Below are 18,097 nucleotides of genomic sequence, written 5' to 3' on the forward strand. Positions count from 1 at the left end.
GGGAACGTAGTTCTCTGAGAGGGCGTCAACATGTCTCAGACCCAAGCACCCTATGTGGGCTAGAACAACATCGAGATGTCGAACCGACCATATCGCGCGACTGAGCCAAAATGAGCCAGTCGTCGATATAATTGAGTATACGGATGCCCTGGAGTCTCAACGGAGCCAGTGCTGCATCCATACACTTCGTGAAGGTGCGAGGGGAGAGAGCTAGGCCGAATGGAAGAACCCGATACTGGTACGCTTCGCCCCCGAAAGCGAACCGCAGGAACCTCCTGTGAGCTGGAAGGATGGAGATATGGAAGTATGCGTCCTTCAGATCTATCGTGACGAGCCAGTCCTCGAAATGGATCTGACTCACGATGGCTGGAATTGTGAGCATCCTGAACCTGTATCTCCTCAGAGACCGGTTCAGATGCCTTAGATCTATTAATGGACGCAACCCCCCCATCCTTCTTGGGAACTATGAAGTACCGGCTGTAGAACCCGGTCTCCCTGTCTGGTGGAGGAATACGTTCTATAGCCTCCTTGACCAGCAGGGAGCGTACTTCCTGCTCGGGGCCGACCACAGTCCGGACCACCCCGTTGAATTTCGGGGGAGGGGAACCAAACTGCAGTCTGTAACCCCGTTCCACAGTACGCAGGGCCCACGTAGATATACCCGGAAGGCATGACCATGAGCCGAGATAATCTACTAAGGGAACTAGCCTCTCGAGGCCAGCCTCGGGTGTTAATCGAGCCTCTTCCAGTTGGCAGGGCACAGTTGGGGAAGAGGTCCGGAGGGCGCAGGGAATTGATGCGGCCCGAAGCGTACTGGACAGCGGGAACGCAGCATCGATTCCCTGAGAGCCCCACATCATCCACCTCGATCCTCAAAGTGTCTGACTCCTCAGAGTCAGACAGCCTGAGAACCGGACCCTCCACCCCGCGGGAAGAAGCCGCATCGCGGGCTTCCACACGGGGCGGGAGGATATCGGAATCGCCAGAGGAGGATAGGGAAGATGCCTCAGCAGTCCCATATCCTCTTGACAGATCCCGCTGTGAGCCCCATGATCTACGGCGCCGTGCTGCCTCAACAGACGCAGGCCCAGAACCGCAGGGCTCACAAGGCTGACCAGTCTCGTCAAAGACGGCCAGCCGCGAGCGCAGCACCCTCAGCGGCAGCAGTTCACAATCACCGCAGGCCGCAGCCTCGAGAGCGGCCTGGGCGTGCTGCACGCCGAGACACTGCACACAAAACTGATGTGTGTCCGTGCCCGTAATGTAGCGCGGACACGGGTGCACACACAGCCTAAATCGCTCGCTCGCCATAGTTCACTTTCTCTCACACTGTAACAACACTTTTACTTTCAGACTGAACAAAACAGAGCGCTCACGCTGAAGAGCAAAAAGCTATCTCTGTTGCGTTCAGACGTCTCTTTGTATCTTCCGGGTATGCCGTCACATACTACGTCATCACGCAACACCAATCGGATTGGGCTGATTCTACGGTTTCTTCAGACGCTTTACGCGAGGGGCGTTCCCCAAAGTGTCATCACGATGACACAGTTCGAGTTCCCTCGAAGGGGAACTGAAGAATCTTTGGGACCTGGAGGATTGAACATTGGGCAGTTTAACTGCTCAGGACAAACAATGGACTCATGAACAACCATCACAAAACAAAACAAAAAAACCCTGTTGTGGATCATCCAACACAGTATTAAGAGTCAATAGTTCAAATAGTTGTTGTCTTGTGGATTATATGTAAACATTTTTTATGTAAAATTTCTTATTCAGGACAGTACTAAATAATGAATTTTGTATGATCTCTTAGATTGTGAAAATTATTAAAATTTTCACAGATTCTGTAAGCGGTTCACATACGTTTTGAACCGTAACTGTAGGTGTCCTGAGAAACTACAATGTCTTTGTGACAGTCTAAGACAATATTTTATTTATTTATTTTATTTTTTATTTATTTATCAGAAAACTAGCTAATCAGAAACACTCTGGGTTTGGTTGAAGTTAGCAAAACATCTGAAATCACTTTCATTATGTTTAATATCAAGTTTTGTTGGATACTTTCCGGTAGTGTTGGGATTACTGTTATACTGAATATTAAAAAGGTTTGTTAAGGTACAAAATACATTTTTACAATTAAACATGTCAGCTTGTAGCAGAAATAATATTTGTGTTTGAAACAGATTTTACAAAACAGACACACTTTTGTATCTTTGGCCATCAGGTTTTATATTGAGGGAATATCAGGGATGTGTTATGTGCTTAGTCTTAGCAGGGAATCTACTGTAATGATGTATGTCCCCTAGAGAGACCTTACCACCTCTATTGTCATCATCTGGAAGCCCTGAGCATATCAGGCTGGCCCCTAAATGGCCATTTTCTCTTTTAAGATGTGTTGAGCACAAAAAACTATTGACGCTGTAATTAAAAACTCAAATTTTACGTATAGCCTGGCAAGGAGACTCCAAGGCTATTGGGTCACATGGACCGGCTGTGTGACGAAAAAATGACAGGCAGAGGATTAGGAGGTAGTCCTCAGAGATAACATCTAAGACTTTTCCAAGAGAGTTCAAAAACACAGAGATGAGGTATAGATTAAAGTGGCATCTGCTGCTGGTTGTGCTCAGTGTCAAGCACAGGTTGTTGAAATGGAGATAATAGTGAAAAAATATCTCTCCAATAAGAAGGTCACCTTCATTCATGGCCACAACTGTGTGGTTTGTGTTTTATCATGAAATATTCAAACCTGGGAATTGCCTTAAGTCTAGAGAATTAGCAAATGCAACACATCTGTGTATATTTTTATCCAATGCTAAAATTATCTAAATGATTTAGTTTCCTTACTCCTAAAAAAAGAGTGCTGCTGGCTTACTCCAGAGATTAAATGTAGGCTTCAGGGTGATCTGTGTGCTTGAAGTGTGCATGCAGCACAAATATTGCGATACAGAGGGGAATTTAACCCTGAGAGATCCATTGTGTAAAAAAAACATGTTAAAAAGCAGTTACCGGTAATTAATACACATTTTAACATCAGCTCACACTCTGAGAATGCTGAGGGACATTTCAGTTGCATTTTCCCAACATCACACAATACTCTCACTGCCTACTGGCTCCAATGCAAATTGTAAATCTTTCTGTTGTCACAACATATTTTACTTTTTAATATTGGGTGTGTGTGTGTGTGTGTGTGCAGTATATGTACATTCATAAGCTTATGTAAATTAGAATTTTCTGAATGTTGCACAAATACAATGGTGAGTCTTAGTACTCAATTTTATTGTAATTTGGAACACAAAAGAGCCCATTCACTAAATATTTCAAATGATTTTCATTGTAGCCTAATGGGACTGAGGACTGCTCTGAAATGAATATTTATTTGTTAAGAATTAATATTTGTTTCAGCATTCTAGTTTACCGGAAATACCCTTTTAAGTCAGATAAACTGCACTGTAGACTTCTAAAACATGAATTTCCAGAATAATAAAACATTTACGTGTGTCTTAAGGCTGGTTTGAGATGAACATACTGAGGTTTCACCTTCTAGCTTACTGATAATGCATTTATAAAAGTAGTCATGTAGGCCTCTGGCAGATTATGCATTTTCAGTATACTTTACAGTTGTCTGTGATGTGTAGGAGTATCCTAAGGTCATGAAACTTTAGGGAGTGTAAGAGTTGTCAGGGATGCTCTGACATGAACTTATGAAAATTTAATCTCGCTAAGAAGGATTCTCAAGAAGTTAAATAATTTTTTTCAATTTTTTTTCTAAAAGTCACCAAAACAAAATATGCATAAGCATCATGATTTTTATCTGACTTTAATATTCAGATATTCATATTAATAATCACATTCAAAATTAGTTGGCATTCAAAAATGTATATTAGAAGATATTTTATTAGAAGCAACCATGGGATATGTTAATAGACATTTTCAGAGTGCAGACATTTTTAAGTTAACATAAAAGACTAAAAAAAAGAGAGAGAGAGAGAATATATATCACCAATGCTTTAGTCTCTGAGGGTTTTCAAAATAAAAATTCAAAGCTACAAGTAGTAATGTTATGATATCTGCTTGTGGCCAACTTTCTGCAAAAGTATATTTTGTCTTATTTGTTATTAATGTGAAAGAAGAAACTATGTGAATAAATTACTCATAATAGTTGTGATGTTTTTGCAGGGAAAAGAGTGGCTTTGCTTAAACTGCCAGACACAGAGGGCACTGAAAGGAATCGAGCCTCCAGGACAACCCACTGTAAAGTTCCAAACACAGCCCAGCAAATCTCAAAAGATGGATTCTACACTTGGTCCTTTAGAGAAAGAGCCCACGGCTCTGCCAACAAAGGCAAGTCCTGCCAACCAACCTGCTGCTCAGAAAAAGGAGATCCATGAAGAACAGGCTAGTGCAGCAGGAGCTAAGCAAGCTCCCTCCCCTAAGCCTTTACAGCAGCCGACAGCAAAGAATGCCCCCTCTTCTCCCGTGTCTAAAGCAGCACCAAAGGCTGAGACTGAGCAAGAACAATCAGGATTTTTCAGCTTAGGCTTTGGTGGAGCCAGGTCTCGATCACCATCCCCTCAGCCCGCTGTTTCCGCTATGTCTGGTAAGGTCCGAGGATTTGGATCCTCCTTCCTGAGCTCAGCATCTAATCTTATTTCATCAGCGGTACAAGATGAAACTTCTACGACACCACCAACTAATCCCCAAGCATCTTCAGTCTCTCAAACTTCTCCCAAGATCACTACTCCACCAACATCTTTCAAAGGCTCCACAACATCACAAGGTGCTGCAGTATCAGTGTCTACAGGAAAGGCTTATCAATCAGTTGGTCAAAAAGAAGAGAAAAAGATAGAGCCAACTGCTGACCAAAAGAACAAAGCACCAATATCTAAAAAATCTGAACCTTCTTCACATATGCCAAAAGCAGTCAAAGGCCCTCAACCCCCACCCAAATCCTGCCCGCTCTGCAAGGTAGAAATCATAATGGACCTTGGCAATTACAGAACTTGTACTGAGTGCAAAAACACTGTGTGTAATCTCTGTGGATTCAACCCAACACCCCATCAAACAGAGGTAACATTATGTTGGCTTTTAATACTTGTGAAAAGTTTTTGAATGATGTATATGTACATAAGTTAACCAATTTTTCTTATTTTTTCAGTTGAAAGAGTGGCTTTGTCTAAACTGTCAGACACAAAGAGCTCTCAGAGGAATGGAGCCACCAGGACCTCCAAAGTTGGAGACCGCAGAGCAGCCCAACAAAAGCCCTGTTACTCAACCACTGGCTTCACCCTCAATCCAAAAAAAAGGTGCTTCTGAATTGGACAAGTTAGGCAAGAAAATTGACCCTCAGAAATTACAGGACCAACAAAGCAAGGCTCCGAATGGTACTCTGCCAATCCAAAAAGCCCAGCAGCAAGAAATTGAAGCCAAATCTAAAGTCCCTGCCAAATCAGCCAAGGAAGAATCTGGATTTTTTGGTTTTGGTGGTATTAGGTCAAGGTCTCCATCTCCTCAGCCTGCTGCATCTGCTGTTTCTGGGAAGGTTCTTGGCTTTGGCTCTTCCTTTCTCAGCTCAGCATCTAATTTAATATCTTCAGCTGTGCAAGATGAGACATCTACAACACCACCAACCTCCCGCAAAGCTTCAACAGTTTCCCAGAGCTCAACACCACCCACGTCTCGGAAGAGCCCTGCTGTTCCACAGACCACAAACACAGGGGACCTAAAACAACCTACTGCACAAAAAGAAGACACAAAGCTATCTGAGTCACCTCATCTAGCCAGCAAATCTTCTCTGAAAGCAAAACCAGATCCATTTTCGAAAGTTGACAAAACTCCCCTGCCTCTTCCCAAAATCTGTCCACTTTGCAAGGCAGATATTACCAATGATCCCCCTAACTACAGCACCTGCACCGATTGCAAAAACATTGTGTGTAATCGTTGTGGATTTAACCCCATGCCTCTTCAAAATGAGGTAAGATAAATGGTTTATTTTACTCTTTTGGTCATATTTCTTTTATTTAAGAACAATAATGTTTAATTGTGGTTGTGATTTTGGTCATGCAGGTGAAGGAATGGCTTTGTTTGAGTTGTCATATAAAGAGAACACCTGAACCTTCAACTCTAAATCCCCAGCTACAGACTAATGCATACTCAAAACAAGACAAAACAGCTCCACATCAGCCCGCTTCAGTAGACAGCAGAATTGAGGACCAGTCAAAAACAGCACTTGGAAAACCCATCACTACGTCAACAACACAAAATCCCACAAAGGAAAAACACCCTGCACAGAAAGAAACTCTAACACCTCAACAGCCAAAAGATGGCACCTCTTTAGCCAAATCCGAAACTACAAAAAAATCTGATTTCTCTAAAGAAGATACAGGTTTCTTTGGCTTTGGTTTTGGTGGTGCTCGATCTCGATCTCCTTCTCCTCAACCTGAGAAGGTTCTAGGCTTTGGTTCCTCCTTCCTCAGCTCGGCATCTAATCTTATATCATCAGTTGTCAAGGATGAATCCTCCACAACACCACCAACACCTCGTAAAGGTTCAACAGTTTCCCAGACATCTGTGAAGTCCACGCCGCCCGCCTCTCGTAAGGGTTCATCAGTTTCACAGACATCTCTCAAATCCACGTCTGCTGTTGCAGCAACAGCTACATCTCGCAAGGGATCTACAGCATCCCAGGACCCAACCAAATTGCAGGCTGGGGAAAGTCAACCTCTTTCTAAAAAGCAATTGGAAGACAAGAAGCCCCTGCAACCTCAACCTTTCAAAGCATCATCTACAGCTCCATCAAAGCCTCAAACAGCTGATAAGACATCTCAGTCTCATCCTAAAGAATGCCCACTTTGCAAAGTGGAGCTCAAGAAAGATCCTCCTAATTTCAACACCTGCACTGAATGCAAGAGCATTGTATGTACACTTTGTGGGTTTAATCCCATGCCTCATCAAACCGAGGTAAGATTGTGTTTTCTACTGTATTTACTTTTAATAGAAAATACCTTTGACAATGTTATCATTCCACAGGTAGTTCACCAATTTTGTTTTGTAATTTTTTGTATTGTCGAATTTCTTAACCCTAGCTTAAAAGAAACCTTTGTGAATTTTTTTTTGTCTGGGATTTCTCAACCTCTCTCATTTGTTGGCAGGCAAAGGAGTGGCTCTGCTTGACCTGTCAAGTGCAGCGGGCATCAAGGCCTTCTAATGCAGAGCCTCAAGATCAAGCTAAGAAAGTAGTCCCAGTGCCAAAGAAGGAGCAGCAAGATGTTCCAGAATTAATGCAGAAGAAACAAATTGCAGAGGAAGCCACCAATACTGGTCAGAAAGCTGCTATAGTTGGGGGAAAGGAGCCCACTGATGTTTCACCACAGCAGCTCAATCAACCTAAGACTTCACAGCAGATGAAATCGGACAAGCCTCAAGAAAAACAAACCAAACTACCACCAAAGGCTCAACCTCATCAAGAGGAATCTGGATTTTTTAGTTTTGGCTTTGGTGGGGGCCGATCCAGGTCTCCTTCACCTCAGCCTTCTGTTTCTGCTGTGCCTGGGAAAGTTTTAGGCTTTGGTTCATCCTTCCTTAGCACAGCCTCTAATTTGATATCATCAGCTGTTCAAGATGAACCTTCCACGACACCACCAACCTCCCGCAAAGGTTCATCAGTTTCAGAAAACACACCTCCTCCCAGCCCCCGTAAAGGATCTGCAATATCTCAGTCATTGTCCAACAGCTCACGAAAAGGTTCTGAGACCATGCAAGGTTCTCCGAAAGCTCAACTTAGTAAAGATACTAAACATTCAATTGGACAGAAACAAGAGCAGCAGGCAGCATTACTTCAACAGTCTAAGGAGGCATCCAATAAAGTGAAAGAGGATAAATCGGAGACACCAAAGGATTCATCCAAGCCTCTTCCCAAGGTCTGCCCACTTTGCAAGGTGGAGCTCAAGAAAGATCAATGCAACAGCTGCACTGGATGCAAAAATATTGTATGTAACTTGTGTGGGTTCAACCCCATGCCCCATCAAAATGAGGTGAGAAAATACTACTGTTGTTTTGAAAAATATTTTTTTTAATTTTTGGTTTGTTAAAGTCAGCATGATGCGGAAGTTGCTAACAACTTTACCTTATTGTGACATATTTCTGAAACTGCTATTAAATGAGCAGACTGATCTCATGAAATGGCGTATGTATGACACGCCAATTCGTATGCCATTTTGCTATCGCAAGACGCATAATCGCTTTTTAGCGTGTTTATCAACGCCGTTTCATTCTATCCCCCTACCCCTAAACCTACCCATCACACACACACACACACACACACACACTGCCCCTGCCCCTAAACCTACCCATCACAAGAAACATTCTGCATTTTTACATTTTCAAAAAAACATAATTTAGTATGTTTATAAATCCATTTACATTCACGCAGAATCACACGGCGTAGACATACACGCGGAATCACACGGCGTAGACATACACGCGGAGATGATGGTTCGTTTCGGTGTACACATACACACGGAATCACACGGCGTAGACATACACGCAGATATCTCAAAATGCGTACAGATAACACGCCATTTGGCTTTAGAAAGTGGCGTGTATGTTTACGCAAAGTCATGATGTCATGTTGAAATGAAAAAAACATAACATGTCCACATGCTGATTGGACTGTGAAAAGTGAGTGTTGCATACCAGAATGGAGGCAGATCTGAAATGCAGGGCGGTTTTGCATATGTCAGCAGAGAGAAGAGCAAGTTATGACATTTTGATTAAAGATTACAAAGTCCAATAAAAATAAATGCATGAATGAATGGTTAACAATAAGACCAGTGACATGCATTAAGAAAATAAATAGTGTCAATTTTGAGTTCATGCTGACTTTAATGAAAATCTCTTTCATGATAATAGTGGCATCATAATGCAAATTGAAAAGCTTATTTGCATATAACAGTTTCATGTTGACAGGAGAGCTTGTAATGCTCATCTCTTCTGTAATTTAAATCATTTGAGCTGCCTTGGATCATTGCAACTTAATAGGCAGTGTCGTTTAGTCCACTGAACTCTGTAATGCTATTTAGATTTCTTAATATACACAATGTAAATTTAAGTTGCAAAATGATTAATACATTGCTTTACAAACTACAGGTGATGTGGCTTTGTTTGGCGTGCCAAATGCAGAAAGTACCTGAACCTCCTCCTGCGCAGCTTCAGTCACATGCTAAGGAATTAGCACCAGTTAAAATGGATATTCCAACTCCAGATGCTTCACAGAAGAAGCCACATCTTCCAGCAGCTACAGTTCAAAAGGATAATAAACCCGAATTAGCAGGGAAACAAGACAATAAGCAAACTTCAAAAGAAACTGAACAACCCACCCAAGAAACAAAAATAAAGCAACAGCATATTGCAGAAATTTCAAATTCAGAATCTCAAAATATAGATCCACAAAAAGACAAACCTGGATTCTTTGGGTTTGGTTTTGGTGGAGGTAGATCTCAATCACCTTCTCCTCAGCCTGATGTCTCTGCTGCCTCAGGGAAGGTTTTAGGATTTGGTTCCTCCTTCTTAAGCTCAGCATCTAATTTAATCTCAACAGCTGTTCAAGATGAATCCTACACATCACCGTCTAGTTCTCGCAAGGCTTCAATGGCTTCTCAAATCTCTGATAAGACACCACCAACCTCTCGCAAAGGTTCTGTAGTTTCTCAAATCTCCAATAAGGTTAATACCACCCCACCTTCCTCTCGCAAGGGTTCTGCAGTTTCACAGACATCTAATAAAATGACTCCTCCAACCTCACGAAAGGGGTCTGAAGCTGCCGTAAACTCTAAAAACATTGACAACACAGTTGGGACAAAAAATAAAGTTGCAGAGAAAGGTGAAGAAACCACTAAAGGAGATTCACAACAGCAACAAGAACAAGGAAATATGAAAGATGGAGCTGTGCCAGTGTCCTCTGAAATCCCTGAAGAATCTAGAGGTAGATCTCAGTCTCCTTTACCTGCAGCATCTGCTGTCTCTGGGAAGGTTCTAGGATTTGGTTCCTCCTTCTTGAGCTCAGCAAGTAATCTGATTTCATCAGCTCTAGACGAGCCTTCTACAACACCGCCCACTTCTCGCAAAGTTTCCACAGCTTCCCAGCTATCTACTAAGACTACAACACCACCTTCTTCTCATAAAGGCTCATCAGTTTCCCAAACTTCTGACAAGATCACTACTCCACCTTCCTCACGAAAGGGCTCTGAAGTTTCTTTGACATCTCTCAAGACCAGCACACCTCCCACTTCCCAAAAAGTATCTGATGCCTCTCCTAAAATTCATCCTTCAGGGGACAAAAAAGTGCATCCTGAAAATATAGAAGAGCAGAAAACAGATGATAAGAAATCTTTGGCCAGTTTGACACAGTCAACAACTGTATCAGTTACAAAAGATACAGCTGTACCAGAAACAACAAGTACAGAGTCTACTAAATCACTTCCCAAAGCATGCCCTCTCTGTAAGGTCGATTTGCAGAAGGAGCCTCCCAATTATGATACCTGTACCGAGTGCAAAAACACTGTGTGTAATCTATGTGGCTTTAACCCCATTCCCCACGAGACAGAGGTAAGCAGCCTTTTTACCTTGAAGAACATAAAAAAACACCTTCACATTATTAGAATTATAATTTTATTAGTACTGTAGTAGTATTTGACATTATGGGCACCAGCATTTATAACCTCATATTACATACTTTAAATATATAGGTAAATAGGTAAAAAAAAAAAGTCACACCACAAACTTTTAAAGGTTGCTAAAACTTAATATACATTTAATTTACAATACATATCAGTATATGCTTAAATGTATATTGTTACTTTTTTATATAGTATCTTGATATAGCCTTTTGGATGAAATGCTTGTGTATATGCTGATGCTTATTCCTAAACATCCTCAATCTCAAACTGATTATTGGAATGTCGTTTCAGAAAAAGGAGTGGCTATGTCTGAACTGCCAAATGCAAAGAGCGCAGACTGAGGCTCACAAAGTACCTCCACTGGTATCACCGCTAAAGAAATTGACACCAGCTCCTGTTCCTCCACAGAAGAAGCCACTTGACTCCACAGATGCAAAAGAAAAGACTGATTTATCTGTAGGTATAACACCAGGGTCTAAGAAGGCAAGTTCAGCTCCACCAACACAGAAGCAACCTCAGCAGCAGGACATCAAAAGCCCAGTACATCCAGCACAGAAGGAAGATACTGTATCCACAAAATCTACTACCCTAACAAAGACTGCATCCACAAAAGAAGAGAGTGGCTTTTTTGGTTTTGGACGCTCTAGATCACCATCTCCCCAACCTGCTGCTTCCAGTGTTTCTGGAAAGGTCTTTGGGTTTGGTTCTTCCTTCTTGAGTTCAGCTTCTAATCTTATTTCCACAGCTGTACAAGATGAATCCTCCACAACACCCTTTGCAACTCAGGAGGTTTCATCAGCTTCTCTAACTCCTGTGAAGACTACATTAACACCAGCTTCTCAGAAAGGATCAGCTGATTTGTCACCTAAACATGTAGCTAAATCTGTTGAAGAGAAGCAGAAAGACAAGAAACCAGAAGAGAAAATGACAAAAGTTCAGGGAAACGCTGTAATAAAAAAGGATGAAAACAAATCAGAGCCTCCAAAAAATTGTCCACTTTGTAATGCAGATCTAATAAAGGATCCACCAAGTTACAGCACCTGTACTAATTGCAAGAACACTGTGTGTAATCTCTGTGGATTCAACCCAATTCCACAACAAACCGAGGTGAGAAAAAAGTTAGCATATTTGTAGTAATTAATGTAATGTATGTATTTTATGTAGTAATTAATGTAATGTATGTATTTATGTAATATTAAGTAATAGTGGTTTTTATTTCTCACAATCTTGTATGGTTGCCTTTTGTCATCCTACAGGTGAAGGAGTGGCTGTGTTTGAATTGCCAGATGCAGAGAGCTCCCAAACATTCTGTTGTGCAACCTGGACCACAGGCTGCTAAATTACTTCCAAATGCATCACCTCAAAAACAAGGCATTCCTGGTGTTGTAGCAGAGGATCAGAAACGTAATGCTTCTGGGAAACAAGACAAACCGAATCTGGCAGATTCAAAACAACCTACAGCAGAAGCTCAAATGCAGAAAAGTGATTTCTTACCTGCCAAATCTAATCAACCATCTAAACCTGAACCACCTAAACAGGATTCCGATTTCTTCAGCTTAGGTGGTTCTCATTCAAGGTCACCATCTCCTCAGCCCACTGTGTCTGCTGTGTCTGGGAAAGTTCTAGGCTTTGGCTCATCCTTCCTTAGCTCAGCATCCAATCTAATCTCCTCAGCTGTCCAGGATGAACCTTCTAAAACTCCACCAACATCTCGTAAAGGGTCTACAGTTTCCCAGACTTCACATAAGACCACACCAACACCCCCCAGTTCTCAAAAAGGATCAGTAGCTCCGCAGATCACTAAACTAAATCCACCTGCAGTGGAATCAAAGCCAGCCTCTACACCAACCAAAGAACAGGAAAAGCCACCAGATGCTCAAATATCCAAACCGCTACAAGCTCAAGTGAAAGAGGAGCCTCCAAAAACCTGCCCACTCTGCAAAGAGACCCTCAAAAAGGACCCACAGAACTACGACTCTTGCACTTCTTGCAAGAACATTGTTTGTAATCTCTGTGGATTCAATCCTAATCCACATCAAACTGGAGTAAGTCTGTCTTTTACAGTTGTTACATGTAAAGGCTCTCGTTTTGGACAAAACATAATTGTGTACATATTTTGTAATTTAAACGACAGAGATGGGGTAGACATAGGGTTAAAAGTTTGTATAGTGACAGGTGGTACATATACAATACATATGTGACTCTCTTTGAGTGTAATATTTCTTATGATCTACAGGTAAAAGACTGGCTGTGTTTGACCTGCCAGATGCAGAGAACTGCAGGACCTCCCCCTGGACAGCCACAACCACAGTCTAACAAAGTACTTCCACAAGCATCTCCAAAAAAAGAAGAGACTTCATTCTCACCTTCTCCAGAGAAAAAGTCAAGTGTTTTAGCTGAGGCAGGCAAGAAAGAAGGTGATACTTCTCCTTTCAAGTCTGCTCCACCACCTAAAGGTGAACAGAATAAAGAAGAGTCAAGTTTCTTTGGCTTTGGTTTCGGCGGTGCTCGTTCCCGGTCTCCCTCTCCTCAAACTGCTGTCTCTGATAAGGTTTTTGGTTTTGGATCCTCCTTCCTCAGCTCAGCATCTAACCTGATCTCTTCGGCTGGTCTGGATGAATCCTCCTCCAAAACTCCACCAACGTCTCGCAAGGGATCTACAATTTCCCAGACTTCAAATAAGACTACACCAACACCACCCACTTCTCGAAAAGGATCAGTAGCTCCTCAGGATGCTAAACAAAAACTACCTGAAAAAGAATCAAAGCCACCTGCTAAATCAATGCAAGAACAAAAGCCTGTAGAGAAAACCCCAGACCCTCAACTGGCCAAACCTCAACATGCTCTAGACGAGCTTTCAAAAACCTGTCCACTTTGCAAAGAAACCCTTAAGAAGGACCCACAGAACTATAGCTCTTGTAGTTCTTGCAAGAAATTTGTATGTAATCTCTGTGGATTCAATCCCAAACCACATCAAACCGAGGTACCATATGTCAATGCATTTTACAATTATATGTTTAAAGGCTCTTTTAAAAATACAACTAGGAATTATTTGTGTAGATTTTTGACTTAAAGTATGTAAAGTGGTTTAATTCACTTTTTTAAAATCAACAGGTGAAGGAGTGGCTATGCTTGACCTGCCAGGTACAGAGAACTTCAGGACCTCCCCCTGCTCTGCCACAACCACAATCTAACAAAATACAACCAGCGTCTCCACAAAAGAAAGTTACTCAAGATCCACCTACTCCAGAAAATAATCAGAATGTTCCTGCTGAGCAGGACAATAAACCTCCAGCAGAAACTAAAAAACCTACAATTACTCCTGCACCAAATGCTCAAAAATCTAAAGGTGATGAATCATCTTACAAACCTGCTCTGTCATATAAAGTTGAACAAACTAAGGAAGAGTCTGGTTTCTTCGGCTTTGGTCTTGGCAGTGCCCGTTCCCAGTCTCCCTCTCCTCAAACTGCTGTTTCTGATAAGGTTTTTGGATTTGGATCCTCCTTCCTCAGCTCAGCATCTAACCTGATCTCTTCGGCTAGTCAGGATGAGGCCTCCTCCAAAACTCCACCAACATCTCGCAAGGGATCTACAATTTCCCAGACTTCAAATAAGACTACACCAACACCACCCACTTCTCGAAAAGGATCAGTAGCTCCTCAGGATGCTAAACAAAAACTACCTGAAGAAGAATCAAAGCCACCTGCTATATCAATGCAAGAACAAAAGACAGTAGAGAACACCCCAGATCCTCAACTGGCCAAACCTCCACATGCTCCAGAGGAGCTTTCAAAAACCTGTCCACTTTGCAAAGAAACCCTTAAGAAGGACCCACAGAACTATAGCTCTTGTAGTTCTTGCAAGAAATTAGTTTGTAATCTCTGTGGATTCAATCCCAATCCACATCAAACCAAGGTACCAAATGTCAATGTATTTTACAATTATATGTTTTAAAGCTCATTTAAAAATGCAACTAGAAATGTTTTTGTGTAGATTTTGACTTAAAGTATGTTTAATGGTTTAATTAACTTTTTTAAATAATCAACAGGTAACGGAGTGGCTATGCTTGACCTGCCAGGTACAGAGAACTTCAGGACCTCCCCCTGCTCTGCCACAACCACAGTCTAACAAATTAGAACCAGCATCTCCACAAAAGAAAGCGACTCAAGATCCACCTTCTCCAGAAAATAAACAGAATGTTCCTGCTGAGCAGGACAAGAAACCTCCAGCAGAAACTAAAAAACCTACAATTACTCCTGCACTAAATGCTCAAAAGTCTAAAGGTGATGGATCTCCTTCCAAGCCTGCTCTGTCATATAAAGTTGAACAGACTAAGGAAGAGTCTGGTTTCTTCGGCTTTGGTTTTGGAGGTGCTCGATCTCGGTCACCTTCTCCTCAGTCTGCTGTCTCTGAGAAAGTTCTAGGTTTTGGGTCCTCCTTCCTCAATTCAGCATCTAATCTGATAACCTCAGCCGTTCAGGATGAGTCGTCCACCAAAACTCCACCAAGTTCTCGTAAGGGATCTGTGTCCCAAAGTTCTATCAAGGCAACACCAACACCACCAACTTCTCGAAAAGGTTCAGAAGCTTCACAAGCCTCACAACAAAGTAAACTGGCAGAAGAGGCACAACTTACTGCTGTACAGAAACAGGATGAAAAGAAAACAGTGGCGAATAAACCACAAGATGAAATGTCCAAAGAACCAGTCACTAACGTGAAAATTAACAAACCAGACCTGGAGCTCCCAAAAGCCTGTCCACTTTGTAAAGTGGACTTAAAGAGGGATTCTCAGAATTACAACACCTGCACTGAATGCAAGAACACAGTGTGCAATCTTTGTGGATTTAATCCCATGCCACATCAAACTGAGGTAAGAGTACTTTTTTCATGCATCAGTTATTGCATTAATTTCTACTTAAGTGTCATCTAATTTCAAGAGCATCTTTTAGTATTTTAATTCTAATTCTAATTCCAATTATTATCCTACAGGTTAAGGAATGGCTGTGTTTAAACTGCCAGGTGAAGAAAGCACAAGGATCTCCCTCTACCCAACCACAGCCACAGGTTAGCAAAGCATCTCCACCAATAATACCGGGAAAAAAGGAGGCTCTCATAACTACTCCAATTTCAGTTTCTCCACAAAATAAGCTAGATATCATTGGGAAAAAAATGACATCAATTGCTACAGAGAATCAAGAGACCAAACCCACACAATCTACTACACAACCAACTGAAATGCCAAAACTTGATCATCCTCCTACAAAATCTGCTGTACCACAGAAACCAGAACCTTCTAAAGAGGAATCAGGTTTCTTTAGCTTTGGTTTTGGTGCTGCTCGATCTGGATCCCCTCAGCCTTCTGTGACTGTTGTCCCTGGGAAGGTTCTGGGCTTTGGATCCTCCTTTTTGAACTCTGCATCTAATCTAATATCCTCAACCGTTCAAGATGAGTCCTCCACATTGCCACCAGCTTCTCAAAAGGCTACAACACCACCCGTTTCTTTGAAAGCATCTATAACAGAAAAACCAAAGGCGGAAAAAACAGATGAGAAGCAGGTGCAACAAGCTACAGCAGAACCTAAAACTTTGGTAGTAGCAGCTGTAGCTCCTAAAGTAGAGACCAAAGTGTGTCCTCTTTGCAAAGTGGATCTTAATGTAGGTTCACAGGACACTCCTAACTACAATACCTGCACTGAGTGTAAGAACATAGTTTGCAACCTCTGTGGATTCAACCCAACTCCCCATCAAACAGAGGTAAGAGAATATTACTATTGGTATAACTCTTGATAACACTATTGTAATGCAGCAAATGCGTTTACTTACCTATGATACTGTGCCTATGATAATTTTGTTTAGTGGTTTCTAAGAAAAATCTATATCATATCAATGTTCCATCAATGTCAAGGAAGAAATAATTCAATAATTATTTTTTAATCTGTCCTTACAGGCCAATGAATGGCTTTGTCTGAACTGCCAGACACAGCGAGCATTAAATGGAATGGAACTACAAGGACCTCCGAAAATAAAGACCAATGAACAACCTGACAATGTCTATACCCCAGCACCGCATCCAAGAACAGAAAGTATAACTCCTGGGCCACCATCATTAGTCTCAACCAACATGGTTTCTGATGTTGCTGAAACCCAAAAGAAAGAGATTCAAACTGCAGCCACCCCTGATAAAACTAAGAGCACTATTTCAGTGAATGTCCAAAAGAAAGAATCACCAGAACTACCAGAGAGTAGCATAAAGGCAAAAACTGCAAACTCTCAGAAGATAGAAACATCAGATCCAAAGAAAGATAAAGAGACTGACACACTCTTAAAAGAGTCTGACAAGTCTCCAGAAAAATCTGCTCCACCTCCACAGGCTGAGCCACCAAAACAGGAACCGAGTTTCTTTGGTTTTGGATTTGGTGGTCCTAAGGAACAATCATCTAAGCCATCTGAGTCAACCACTGGGAAACTCCTTGGCTTTGGTGGTCTGACAGAAACAGCTAGATCTCGCTCACCCTCTCCAAAGTCTGTTTCTGCTGTCTCTGGGAGAGTTATGGGCTTTGGATCCTCTATATTCAGTTCAGCGTCTAATTTGATCAGCTCAGCTGTTCAGGATGAGCCCTCCACAACACCGCCCACTTCTCGAAAAGGATCCACAGTTTCCCAGATGTCTGCTAGGACTACTCCACCCTCATCTCGCAAAGGATCTGCAGTCACACCAGACTCTAGTAAAATTCCTCCTGTTGGAGACACTAAACCACATGCAGCACAAGATTCAGAAAAAACAGTGGAGAAGAAACCAGAAACGAAGCAAGTCACAGCACCCAAACCACCTGGTCCTAAAGAGGTCAAGACCAACTGCCCATTATGCAAAGTGGAACTCAACATTGGTTCCAAGAATGCCAAGAATTTTAACACATGCACTGAATGCAAGACAACAGTATGCAGCCAATGTGGATTTAATCCACTGCCTCATCAAACAGAGGTAAAACATGTTTCATTCTTGTTGTAATTTACTCCAACATCATATTACAAAAAAAATCTTATTCTGAAAAATAAACAAACTAAAATTAAATGTAAAATATAACTAGTTATTGCATTTTTAGAAGTACCAAAAGCATCAAAGTCATACCAAGACATTCCACCATGCATTTATTATTTTCCCATTATTAAGCTCTGATTTCACTTACGGCTTTATCTCTGTGTTTACTTTAAATGCTTTTAAGTACAGTATATCTTTGACTTTTTGTCTGCTAATTGCCTATTTGATTTTTGTTTTTAAAAACAATAATTAATTGAGGCCATTTGTATTCATAATGTCAATGTGGCAAGCCATTGGCATTCCCAAGACACATTCTGTAAAAGTGTGTCTTGGGGCAGTTGGTTTGTGTAATTATGTAGTATACAAATAAGTTTAAGAAGAGTAT

The 18,097-nt window shown here is 41.7% G+C and overlaps 1 protein-coding gene across 1 annotated transcript in view; it reads left to right on the forward strand.

The window, feature by feature from the left end:
• pclob (piccolo presynaptic cytomatrix protein b) overlaps window positions 1-18,097 on the forward strand; it is a 123,504-nt gene that overhangs the window by 30,084 nt on the left and 75,323 nt on the right. Inside the window, exons 4-15 of the mRNA XM_079826153.1 lie at window positions 4,177-5,067; window positions 5,156-5,971; window positions 6,064-6,957; window positions 7,149-8,030; window positions 9,145-10,602; window positions 10,965-11,780; window positions 11,930-12,718; window positions 12,910-13,656; window positions 13,788-14,588; window positions 14,722-15,543; window positions 15,663-16,427; window positions 16,621-17,655. Coding sequence (XP_079682279.1) covers window positions 4,177-5,067; window positions 5,156-5,971; window positions 6,064-6,957; window positions 7,149-8,030; window positions 9,145-10,602; window positions 10,965-11,780; window positions 11,930-12,718; window positions 12,910-13,656; window positions 13,788-14,588; window positions 14,722-15,543; window positions 15,663-16,427; window positions 16,621-17,655 — 10,716 coding nt within the window. The remainder of the gene's footprint in view (window positions 1-4,176; window positions 5,068-5,155; window positions 5,972-6,063; window positions 6,958-7,148; window positions 8,031-9,144; window positions 10,603-10,964; window positions 11,781-11,929; window positions 12,719-12,909; window positions 13,657-13,787; window positions 14,589-14,721; window positions 15,544-15,662; window positions 16,428-16,620; window positions 17,656-18,097) is intronic.

The sequence above is a fragment of the Gobio gobio genome, assembly GCF_949357685.1.
Source record: "Gobio gobio genome assembly, chromosome: 9".
Lineage (NCBI taxonomy): Eukaryota > Metazoa > Chordata > Actinopteri > Cypriniformes > Gobionidae > Gobio > Gobio gobio.